This window comes from Microplitis demolitor, chromosome 1, assembly GCF_026212275.2.
Source record: "Microplitis demolitor isolate Queensland-Clemson2020A chromosome 1, iyMicDemo2.1a, whole genome shotgun sequence".
NCBI lineage: Eukaryota > Metazoa > Arthropoda > Insecta > Hymenoptera > Braconidae > Microplitis > Microplitis demolitor.
The window spans coordinates 15,630,234-15,643,754 of NC_068545.1; the positions used below are offsets into that span (position 1 = coordinate 15,630,234).

Here is a 13,521-nt window from a genome sequence, read left to right on the forward strand (position 1 = left end):
AGAAAATCTGACGCGTTCGATTAAATTTTTTTTTAACTTTCCGCAAAGGTGGCAATCGAAAGAGCTTATTAGCCATCAACTTTACTGAAAATTTCAGATTATTTGATCGAATAGACTCGAAAATATTGGCGAATTACGAAAAAAAAAAAAATTTTTTTTTTTAGTTTTTTATTGATTTCTCAAAAACGATATATACGATCGACTTCAAAATCTAATCAGCTCTAGTACTCAATAAAACGCAGATTTACATACGTACATTATTAAAAATACGTAGGGCATTGATGCTATCAATATTTGATGTGCTCGAGGATGTCCATGCAACAGTTTTTTTTTTACATATTTAAAAATCTATAGCCGCTTCCCCCACCGATGTAAAGGTATATATCATATAACATTTTTTTCTTCTTATCATCTAAGCTTTGCATTCCAATAGGTCTCTACGACGCTCGAGTAAATCCCCATTTAGCCTCGTGGGCTCCCCTACTATTATTTCTCTGGGTAAAATGTATTTTGTAATTTAATGGTATGCAACCAAGTGTTGTCAAACATATTTTGAGTTCCCGTATCTATCTCTTCCCAAAGTAAATAATTTAAAATAGTGAAAAGATTAGTGTTTTTATTTGTATACAATTTATATTAATTTTCGAAGGTAAATTTGTAATTTTACTTCCCCAGTAGACGATATAATGTATCTGATTTTTATCATTATTGTTGGGCTAATATGAGTATATTATTATTCAATGAAAATTTATTATAAAGAATTAATGTATTGTAAATGATATTTGGTGTTGTAATAATTTATTGAGTTTATAAATATATTTTAATTGAATAATATGGTAAAAGGAATCCAGTAATAGCCAATCTTTGTTTGTTTATTTCCTGGATATATTTAAGCAATAATTATTTCTTATTATTTTTATTTGGGTTGTCTTTCCGCTTGGTGCATACATTCTTGCTCGAAATTCAGTCCCGTGATCTCTCCCCTGATATTTTATAATTTTTGTCCGTTTTGTAAAAACGGGCTGGCGCCGTCGTGCACTAACCCAGCCTGAAGAGCTGGTTCAGACACACTATTATATTGTTTATATGTTATTATTATTTAGAGTCATATTTATTATTATTATTTATAATTTTTATAGCACGTGGGTGACCACATACGGATTCCGGGTTTTGTTTGCGTCTCCGTCGCGAAAATAAAAACGGTTTACGTCATATAACTAAAGCCAAGAAAGAAAAATACATAGAAAACTTATAAACCAAATTCTCAAATGTTAGGAATTCTCTGGAATTTTGGAAAGCAGTAAGATGGTACTCACCTAGACATAGGCTACAGAAAGATCCGACTGTCGAGAGCTGGAACTTTTGCCGAAACGTATATCCAAACGTCCAATGTGTGCATCTACCCAATGGGATTTCTGGAGTAAGCGAACTCGACCAGGAAATCACATTTAGCGAACTGGATAGATGTTTAAAACACCTCAAAACTGGATTTTTAAATCTGGTGATCGTCTAGATCCATTAAATTACCATGGGATTGCGTCAGTTAACAGTGTAACGAAAATCTTCACAGAAATTCTTTGGGCAAGACTTGAAAGCTGGGCAGATAAATACAACGTTTTACCTATGTCGCGATTCGGTTTTTGACGAAACAGAAGCTGTATTGATGCGTATTATGTTCTTCGATCTGTACTGCACTTTAGATTGCATCAAGCCTTTGCAAAAGCCTATGCGCTTTTTGTTGATTTTTAAAGAGCCTTTGACTCAGTTCCTCAAGAAAAACTCTGGGCTAAATTCATCAATTTGGGGGTAAGCATTACAAGTTAGGCAAGAGCAGGAACTTTCTTATAAGTTTCGAGTTACTGAAGGAGTTCTCCAAGAGAAAAACTTAGCCCTCCTCTGTTTATCTTATTTTTATCGGACATTGAGGAATTTTTCCGCAAGAGAAATTGCACGGGCTTAAATTTAAATAACATCTCCGACATACTCATGCTTTTATATCCGGACGACATGGTTCTCCTTACATCTAGTCCCAAAAATCTAGAGGCCATTATCAAAACTCTAGGAGAGAACTGTGATATTAACGGTCTAACTGTAAATACTAGTAAAACTAAGGTAATGGTGTTCAGGGAGCACGGTAGGCTCAAACAGCAGTTAAATGAAAGATTTGTGTATAACAAAGAGAAACTAGAAATCACATCTTGCTACAAATACCTGGGTGTAGAAATATTTAGCACCATGCTTAGACTAAAATCCACAATGTTTGCAATTAAAAAAGGTAGAACAGCAACAAATGCGATGTTAAATATTCTTAATAAAGCTAAGAACAATTCATATGATGCATGCGTTGAACTATTTAATGCGATGACATTATCAACTCTTTTATATGGTTTTCCAGCCTGGGGATTGGCTTATAGAGAAGAACTTGATGTGATTCAAAATGAATTTTTCAAGAAGTTACTCAAGCTTTCTAAATGCACTACCAGTTCGTTCCTTAGACTCGAGCTTGGTCTTGTTAAATTCAGCTACAGGGGTATGCTACTAATCTGGAACTTTTTGATAAGAATACTTGAAATGAATGATAATAGTCGCTCCAAGCTGTATTTTTTGAGACAGGTAGAACTCTGTGAAAATCCTCGTGGGCTTATCGGAAATCATACATATAACTGGGCTCTGCAAGTAAAAGAATTTCTTACCATCACTAGGAGTGAATACCTCTGGAATAACTAGACTCCACGTATACTAGGAAAGCCCACTGGGAAATTATATTTGAAAAATATCACACCATTCTAAGAGAAGAAGATCTCACCAAGTATCAAAAATCAAGTGCATTGCAATTCAACTTTAAAATATCGATGGCAGATAGTACCTCAACTTATTTGACAAGCAATTTTTGTATGCTCTACAAAAGAGTAATAGCAAAACTGAGATTGGCCAACCACTACTGGTGTATCTTGTCAATCAGTAATAGTTCTTTCTCAGAAATTCTGCCTGAAAACTGCTGTATATCCTGTAATATCGATGTCCAGGAGGATATATATGAATCACTTTCTATTCAAATGCCCAGCATACGATGATATTAGAAACCGCTACTTAAAGGAGATATTAAGTCATTTCACTCCATTTGGTCAAGCTGAATACAATGTACTCTCTTCTAGGGACCTTAGACATCTAAAATTAATTGCAATATATATCATCCATAGCTTAAAACGTAGAGAAGATTTCATCTGATTGTGATTTTCTTCCCTTATTGTATATCTTTTGAACTCAGTCTAGCTCTGTGTATGCAGCCCGACTTATGATAAATTATGTTTAGTACTCCATTTTATATTAAGATATAACTATATATTTATCCACTCTCTCTCTCTTTCCATACTGATGATAAGGGCTGGCGGGTTATTAGTACATAATAGATAAATATTCGTGGTTATATTGTTAAGTATATTACACGTTATATTACGATGTATATGTATTCGATATACGTTCGATTAGGATGGTGTACTGATAAGAACTAACCACTATAGATATATTGACAATGGTCATTAGTATAGCTAATACAATTGAAAACATTCATGAATATACTAGCGCTATGAACCTTGCTCCTCAACACCCTCTCTCAAGGCACATAGGCGTGTACACTAATCTAAGCTCTCGCACACGCTAATTTACAATAGCTATATTGCTCACACATTTTCTGTGTTTATTATTGCTCAGACTTTTCGTAACCATATCCGCCGATATTCTTTCTGTACACAGATATTTTACATCTATCACTCCACACGCATATTCATTCCTTACAAAGTGATGTCTCACATCTATATGCTTAGTACGCTGGTGATATACATCGTTCTTGATCATATTGATTGTATTCTGGTTATTATTCAGTATCGTGATAGTTTCTGAGTCTTCCTGTATACCTAAACTAACTAACAGGCCTTTCAAGTATAGTGCCTCTTTAGTAGCCTCCGCTACCACCATATACTCTGTCTCTGTATTTGAGAGCGCCACTGTTTTCTGTTTTCGCGCCTCCCAACTAATCACACACACACACACACACACACACACACACACACACACACACACACACACACACACACACACACACACACACACACACACACACACACACACCAGTCTGAAAATAGTCAGAATAGCTTCCTAGGATCTCAAAACGTCCACATCTGATGAAATTTCGATTTTCACAAATCGGGGTGAAAACAATAACTTCCCGAATTTTTCGGAAATCGTTGATTTTCTTAGCGGGAAGTTGAAAAAACGATTTTTTTCTTTCCCAACTTTATAGTTGCAGAATCGATAGTTTAACAATCGATTATTTTTTAATTTTTTAAACAGCGCAAAATTTTGATCTATAAAATTATAAATTGCCTATATTTAACTTTAATTATTTCGCTTAAGTTGTTTATTATTTGTTTAGCTGTATTAGTTGAACAATTTTTGTAATGTTTGAGTTAATGACTTTGAGAAACAAATTTTTTCTTTAATTAATTTTACAAAAAACCGATGTTTGAAAATCGTTTTCAAAAAAAAGAATCGTTTTTTTTTCAATTAATCGAAAGGCCTACTATCGGTTAAAAAAATCGACAATCGAAACGAAAACATCGATTGTTCGATTAATCGAATTCGATTTCGCATCACTAGTTCTCAAATATTTCTTTATATTCGCCCTTAAAACCAATCTGGTCGACAAACATCTGAATGCACTATTTCTAGTAATTTCTGAATTCTTTGTTCACTGGTTTTAGGAAAAGGTAATCTGGTCCGTTTTTCCTGTATACACACCTCACACTCTGATAACTTATCACTATCGCTTATTTCCAAGCCATACACTAATTTATTTTTGGCCATGAGCTTCAGGTCTCGCTCATTTACGTGCTCCAACTTTTTATGCCACTTACTGTCAGAACCAGTGATTCTTACCGTCCATGGTGACAAGCGTACCAACAGAAAACTCTATGTAAGAAATTTCTATGCTTGGATATCTCTCTGTAGTTAATTTCTGAGTCAGCATATAATTATAATTAAGGACATCTATATTACAAGATATGTCGATTTCAAAATTATTCTATGCAGAATATTTCTGTGCAAGATATTTCTATGTACGATATCTGAATGCAGGAGATCTGTATACAAGATATATCTATGCAGGGCATTTGTATATAAGACAAATATATGTAAGAGTATGGCTTCAAGAGTAAATATACAAAAATAAAAGATCGAAAAGAGCTCATCAAGACTTAGATCTGATTGGATTTTGAAGTCAATCGGTTGAGTAGTTAATAAGTTATACGAAAAATTAAAATTAAAAAAATCTATTTTTTTACGTTTTTTCATATCTCTTAAAATACTTGTCCGAATTGCCTCAAAATTCAATCAGTTCAAAGTCTTGATGGGCCCTTTCGATTGCTGCCAAGAACGTCCAAATCGATTGATTCGTTCTAAAGATATCGCGGATACGACAAAAATTAGTTCTTTTAAGTTAAATGTATTTTTTTTTTTTTGGTTGAACAATGAAATAAACATTTTTTGACTTCAAGAGCTCAAAAATTTGCCGATCAAAACGTTTTAGAGCTTTCTGAGCTCGAAGAGAGCGGGAAGTTTTTGGGTTAGCCCATTGGGTCAACCGTTTTCAGTTTTTTTTTTTTTTACTTTTTTCAAAAAGATACACGATTCTTGAATCAAATTTTCATCATTAATAATTATAATATTATCGATTTCATACATACACATTTTATACAAGAGCTTGACATTAAAATGGAAATAATTAGAAAGTTATGCGAAATTTGAAAAAAGTTTATCAGAAATAATTTGTAGGGAATAAAATTTTCTACAAAAAAGATAATATGACATTCTGTGATAAGTCTGATAGTTTCGCCAAAAAAGTAGAAAGATCTTGATATTTACTATAAATTTGACTTCAAGCTCCAATAACTTATCAACAGACGGATTTATCAAAAAATGATTAGAGACTTTTTTTGTAGAGCGTTTAATTCCCTACAAAAATATGTCTTGATCTTATCTGTACAATGAGCCATTGCCAAGATATAAAATTCCAAATTTAAAATTTTTTTTTTCCATTTTATTTAAATGGGAAATCAAAAATCACGAAGCACCACCTTTTAATATTAATATTAAGAGCTCAAACTTTACCAGAATTTTTTTTTCATCATCTTTAACGATATTTTCACGGTAACCAAAAAAAAATCAAATTAGTTATTTTTTTTGGCCCACCCTACTGTACATAGCCCGTTCACTGGTCCTTAACGATGACCCATTTGTATTTCGCGCACTGTTGTATTCTCTTCTATTTCTTTCTGGGCAGTTCTTTGAGATGTGCCCTCTCTTATGATACTTGAAACATTCGAATTCCGACCGAAAATTTTCGTCCCGAGAACTCGACGTCTTTAGCTTTCCGCCAAATTGTCCACGTTGTTTCCTCTGATTTTGCCTCGAATACATTGCTCCTTGTGCTGGCTCGACATGTTGCTCTGCATGTCTCTCCTGGTATTCCAGAATTTTGACCTTGAGTTCGTCCAGTGATGGTAACTCCTTCTGTGTTTCTATCGATGTCTTAAATACTGTGTAACTTTCTGGTAAGCTGTTCAACAACAAGATCACCAACATCTCATTGGCTATCTTCAGCTTGACTTTTTGCAGTCTTTTCACTGTCTCTATGAACTCGGTGATGTGTTTCCTCACATCATCCCCCTCTGTCATCCTCGACAAAGTCAGCTTTTTCAGCAAGTACGCTTTTCGCGCCGGTCCCACAGATTCATACGTCGCCTTGGTCTTATCCCAGATTTTCTTCGACCTCCCAAGTCATCATACGTCTCCAACGCTATCAAAAGATCTGCCATAGCCTTTCGGTCTTTTTTGACCCACGTTGCAATATCTTCTGGTCCAGACGCTGGTTTGGTTTTCTCACCAATGACATACTCCCACGTTTCATGACTCATGAGAATACCCTTCATCTGTGTTTTCCACGATCGGTAGTTCTTCCTGGTAAGGGGGTCTATTTTTATTGAAAAAGACTTTTTTACTGATCACTTAACAACCACAAATAATCGACACCATTAACTTTTACGCTAGTCATAGCACACAATGGTTTTCCCGCCAAAAATCTTCGAGCTCCTACGCCTAGTGTCTCACAATGACGAATTCCACGCCACTGTACGCTATCGAAACGTCTTAATGCTTCCCGCGCGTTTTTCACATGCTTCTAATTAATTCTTCTATTTAATTAATAATCACTTCAATTTTTATCTGGTGCAGCCTGAGTAATCTGGGCCCATAACCTGATGATAAGGACTGGCGGGTTATTAATAAATAATAGATATATATTCGTGATTATAATGTTAAATATATTACACGTTATATTACAATGTATATGTACTCGATACACGGCCGATTAGGATGGTGTACTGGTAAGAACTAACCACTGTAGATTTATTGGCAATGGTCATTAGTATAGCTAATACATTCGAGAAAATTCATGAATATACTAGCGCTATGAACCTTGTCCCTCAAAACAAAGGAACTGTAAGAATCTTTCTTTCAAGAAGCTTGTATACAAATACATAAAAATAAAGTATTATTATTAATTTAATAATAATAGTAACTATATAACAAATTTTTTTCATTTATGATAATAAATTTATTACCATAAATAAAAAAATCGGTCTGTCGATTGACCCTGCGGGCCAGCCCCAAAACTTCCCGCTGTTTTCGACCTCAAAGAGCTCGAAAACATTAGTGTAGATATATTTTCGAGCTCTTCGAGCTCGAAAATGCTATCACATGCAATTGTTTTTTTACGATCTTTTCCAGCTCTAACAAGTTACCTGTTATGCTGAAGTTTGAAAATTTAAGAATCGAAAATCATCAATGAAGCGGTTTTTAAAATTTAGTTCCTGATTTTGTTCAGTAAAATAAGTGTATTGAGGCAGAAATCAATGTCGGGGATCAAAATCAAGATTTAAATAAATTTTGACTCATGTCAGAAACAATAAAATATGAAATATCCGATAAAAATATTAAAAACTACGTTTTATCGATTTTTTTGTTGATAATATGATTTAAACTAAAAACCAAGTTCGATGACATTATATGATCGAAAGAAACCATAAAAAAGATGAGTTGGTATGATATCAGGCACATTTTAGTACGTTATATTATGATTCATCCGGAAAAAATAACATAAAATGTTATTTTTTTAACTTTTCAACGCCGATATCTTTTGAACTAATCAATCGATTTTGATAGTTGACATTGCAATCGCGTCAGTCGTTTCGAAAATATTTAGAAAAAACCGTTTTTTACCATTTCTTTCTCCCGCGATAACTCTCGAACGAATTATCCGATTTTGATGTTTGAGGTGGCAATCGACACGTTTTATTGAGTACTAGAGCTGATTAGATTTTGAAGTCGATCGTATATATCGTTTTTGAGAAATCAATAAAAAACTAAAAAAAAATTTTTTTTTTTTTTTCGTAATTCGCCAATATTTTCGAGTCTATTCGATCAAATAATCTGAAATTTTCAGTAAAGTTGATGGCTAATAAGCTCTTTCGATTGCCACCTCAACCATCCAAATCGATTCATTAGTGTGTGTTATTATACTAAAAATTATGTTTATCATTAGAAAATTGTAATTATTAGTAAAATAATAATAATGATAATAATAATTAATAATAATAATAAATTTTATTAAAAACCGTAAGATGGACGGTGGAGTAAAGGACTTTCATGATATAATGTAATTTTAATAGTTATTATACTAAAAATTATGTTTATCATTAGAAAATTGTAATTATTAGTAAAATAATAATAATGATAATAATAATTAATAATAATAATAAATTTTACACACACACACACACACACACACACACACACACGCGCGCGCACACGCACACACACACACACACACGCACGCACACACACACACACACACACACACACACACACACACACACACACACACACACACACACACACACACACACACACACACACACACACACACACACACACACACACACACACACACACACACACACACACACACACACACACACACACACACACACACACACACACACACACACACACACACACACACACACACATACACTCGGACATCATTCTGAAAATAGTCAGAATAGCTTCCTAGGACCTCAAAACGTCGACATCTGATGAAAACTTGATTTTCGAAAATCGGGGTGAAAACAATAACTTCCCGAAATTTTTGAAAATCGTCGATTTTCTTAGCGGGAAGTTAAAAAATTTATTTTATAAAATAAAATTTAAAATTCAAGTGTTCAGTAATTAACTAACTCATATGATATAATGGTATATTTTAATACGTAAACTTAGTTGAATGATTCATAATTAAGTTATGATAATAATTTTATTTGTCCGTTGTGATTAATAAATACTAGCGCCATTCCTAAAAAAAAATCATTCAAGTCGTTACGGAAAAAAATATCTGAGATAGTACTCATTACTATCTTACATAGAACTCTCTACTATGGTACACAGTAACCAGCAATATGTAAACATAGACGGAGGCGCTATCTGCAGATAGCAGCGGGTAATATGTTTAAAGTAACCTTTGCTATCTGACATACGACTGGCTGCTATGTACATAGAACTGGGCAATATGAAAGATTGTAATATGTAGGATAGTAGTGAGCAACATCTGACATGGCTCTCTGAGTACAATGTAAAGAGTAGCCAGTACTTCGTAGATAGGAAGCACTGCTATCTCAATTTTTTTTTTCTACACATGGCACTGACTACTATCTAACATAGTAGCCAGTTCTGTTTATTTTTTTCCGTGCATGTTCCACTACTCATTAATAATGAATAGACGAAGCTACTATTACATTTTTGTAATTGTATTCATTTGTCTACTATACTGATATACAAAATAATAAATAAATGAAATGAGTCAAATATGATAACAGTTCCGAGTTGTTTTTGAATCACGAATGATATTTGCCTGTTAATTAGTAGTAATGCCGACGCTTTGCTTTGAGCTTGCGCTCAACATATTGTTCTCTAATACAGTTAGTTGTCTATTTTTCTTGATTAATAAATGTCAAGAAAAAGAAATATATCACTTCTGAATCCATTGTATTTTGTAATATAGCCCTTAATTGTCAGAGTAAATATGTATCATTGAAAATTCTTATTAATATATTTAAGTGTGACGAGGAGCATTTCTTTTATATGCACGTGTGCAAGTTACACAAAAAAAAATGCCCTATTAATGGTCATTAATTACTATTGCCTTAGCTGGAAAAAGTGATTAGGCCTTTTAACCTCAGAATTTTTATTTCTACTTTTTAGTAAAGTTACGGGTGATATTTTTAACGAATCGTTACTCTAAAAGCACAATAACTAATTTTATTAATAAAACATTTTCGATTTTTTTTTTTATGATAGATACGTTCTAATCAATCAGCTGCTCAACCACCGACATCGTTTGCTTCGGTTTTTCATACTAACAATATTGCAAATACAAATATCAGTTCTTCTGGAGCATTAGGTGGAAGTGCCATTCCACAAACTTTAGATCAACTACTTGAAAGACAATGGGAACAAGGCAGTCAATTTTTAATGGAACAAGCCCAACACTTTGACAGTGAGTGTACGGTGATCTAAAAACTATGCTTTGATATGAAATTTTAATAGATTTCCTAAAAATTTAATTATTGTATTTATCCTCATGACACAACTTTCCAAAAGTTTTAGCATTTTCTGTCTCAGTTAGTCGACTAAGTCTCAAAACACCATAGGTTAAAAAGTGTATGCTCTTAATATTAAGAACTCGCCTTTTACGTTAAAAGATTTCCCATTTAAATAATACGTAAACTTGAACGTGTTTTTTTAACTTCCCGCTAGGAAAATCAAAGATTAGGGGAAAATTCGGGAAGTTGTTTTCACCCCGATTTGCAAACATCGAGTTCTCATCAGAGATGGGCATTTCGAGGCCCTAGGAAGCTATTCTGACTATTTTTAGAATGATATCTAAGTGTCTGTATGCATGTGTGTGTATGTGTGCGTGCGTGCGTGTGTGTGTATATGTATGCAAACTCTCCATAACTTTTTAACTAATTATTTGATTTGAATGGCTTCGGTGGCAATCGGAAGAGTTTGCTAGTCATCAACTATCCTGTAAATTTGACATCAATCAGTTGAATAGACTCAGAGATATATAAAATTAAACAAAAAAATTTTTTTTTTTTAGTTTTTTTAAAATTTCTAAAAAATGACTCGAACGATCGACTTTAAAATCTAATCGACTGTTGAACTTGAAAAAACGTATTGAATGCTGTAAGAGCCATCTTAATCGGATAATTCGTTCGAGAGATATCGTGGCAGACAAAAATAGTAAAAAACAGTTATTTGCGAATATCTTTAAAACAACTGAACCAAACGATTCCAAAATTTTTTCAGCTCTGAAATTCAATGAAACGCACCGAATGCCACCTCAAACATTAAAATCAGAGCATTTATCCAAGAAATATAGTGGAAAACAGAAATGGTAAGAAACCATTTTTGGCGACTGTCTTTGAAACAACTAAACTAAATAATTCCAAAATCTAATCAGCTCTAAGACTTGATGAAACGCGTTGATTGTCACATTTAACTTCAAAATCGGTTAATTAGTTCAAAATATATCGGCGTCCGAAAGATTAATAAGTTACATTTCATGTTATTTTTCTCGGGTAAATCATAATATTATATATAAAAATGTATTCAAAATCATACCAACTCTTCGTCTTTACGGTCTCTTTCAATCATCACATAATGTCATGTAACTCGCTCTTTGGTTTAGATAATATTATCAACGAAATAACTGAAAAAACACCATTTTTAATTTATTTTATTGAACATAATAGTGAAAAATTTAAAACGCCTGTTCATTCATTATTGTTTATTCTTAAATTTTCAAACTTTAACATAAAACGTAACTTGTATGTACTTGAAAAACAATTACATGCAAAAGTATTTTCGAGCTCGAAGAGTATTCACACTAATGTTTTCGAGCTCAAGGAGCTCGAAAACAGCAGAAAATTTGGGTGCTGGCCCGCAGGGCCAACCACTGCCCAATTTTTTTTTTTCTTACTTGAAAAGGATCACTTGTGTTATCGCCGGAAAAAATAAATGTTTTGGAATTAAAAAAAAAAATACTGCATGGAATGCCTTAATTGTCAAAGATATAATTATAATTATACATCCGATGAGTGACTGCTTTTCAGATGGCTCTAGCTAAAAAAAAGGCAATTCGGAAGCCGAAATGGAAGGTAGATTTTCCAATTAGTCTATATAAAAAGGTTTTTACATACAGATCTTGTCATACATGTTAGTGTATAGTCATAATATGAAATTAGGCTCGTTTTCTAAGAGTAAGGGCGTAAAAAAGGACAATGATTATTTTCAATAGCGAACTTCCGATAGTTGATATGATAAAACATTATATCGGTAATGTACCAAATTAACTTTCACGTAAACGAAGTATAGAAAATTAAATAAGTATGAGATCATAATTCTAATCGCTATTACGATGGCAAGACTAGTAATAATTATAGGGCGTAGAGGTACATTTGAATCATCATTAGTAATAAAAGAATTACTTCAGAAATATAAAATAGCTGTAAAATTTACAGGTCATTTTATTTACAATAAAATACAACTGATGAAATTGGCTAATAATGGTAATCAAATAAGCTATGAGAAATGAAAATCATATTTTCAAAATTGTTCGATTCTATTACAACTTTAAAGGCTAACAAATTATCGATAGAAATGGTCAAAACACAAGTTTAAGATTATAAATTAAAGTTTATTAGACAAGCTCTCAAATATTTTTTACGAAAACTGTTTATGAGTATTAGTTTTAAAATTATATGAACTTGAAAGTGGATAAAACTGATTTTTTCGAAAAATTGTGGAAATTTCATACAGCCATAACTTCTAAACTAATTAATCGATTTAGCCCATCTTCGAATTTAACCGTGATAATCGCAAAAAGAATAAATGTGAAAAATTTCATTAGGATCCGATAAGATTGTGGGGCAATCTTGTCCTCAAATGTCGGTTCTATTACATATATATATATATATATATATATATATATATATATATATATATATATATATATATATATATTAGACTGTTTGAAAAAAAACAACTATTTTTTTTTCTTTATTATATCGAAAATATTGTTGGAAATGACGAAAAAAAATACTATGAAAGTTTGAGCTTTTAATATTAATATTAACAACTGCTGCATCGCAATTTTTTATTTCCCGTTTAAATAACATGGGAAAATTTATTCTTTAAGCTTTGGAATTTTGTAGCTCATGGTGGGACCAATACTTTCAAATGTTTAAGACATGTTCTTATGGGAAAAGAAATGCTCTACAAAAAATGTCCAATAAAATTTTCTCATAAATTTGATGGTTGTGTCAAAAAATTAAAAAAATGTAAAAATTT

At 32.6% G+C, this 13,521-nt stretch overlaps 1 protein-coding gene across 4 annotated transcripts in view; it reads left to right on the forward strand.

Annotated features, from left to right (window-relative positions):
* The window catches only part of LOC103572714 (protein AF-10), an 86,204-nt gene that overhangs the window by 33,819 nt on the left and 38,864 nt on the right, over window positions 1-13,521 (forward strand). For 3 of the 4 annotated variants that reach the window (XM_014443273.2, XM_014443270.2, XM_053740322.1), the window contains exon 9: window positions 10,465-10,669. In XM_014443273.2, coding sequence (XP_014298759.1) covers window positions 10,465-10,669 — 205 coding nt within the window. The remainder of the gene's footprint in view (window positions 1-10,464; window positions 10,670-13,521) is intronic. The other variant, XM_014443272.2, reaches the window with a different exon arrangement.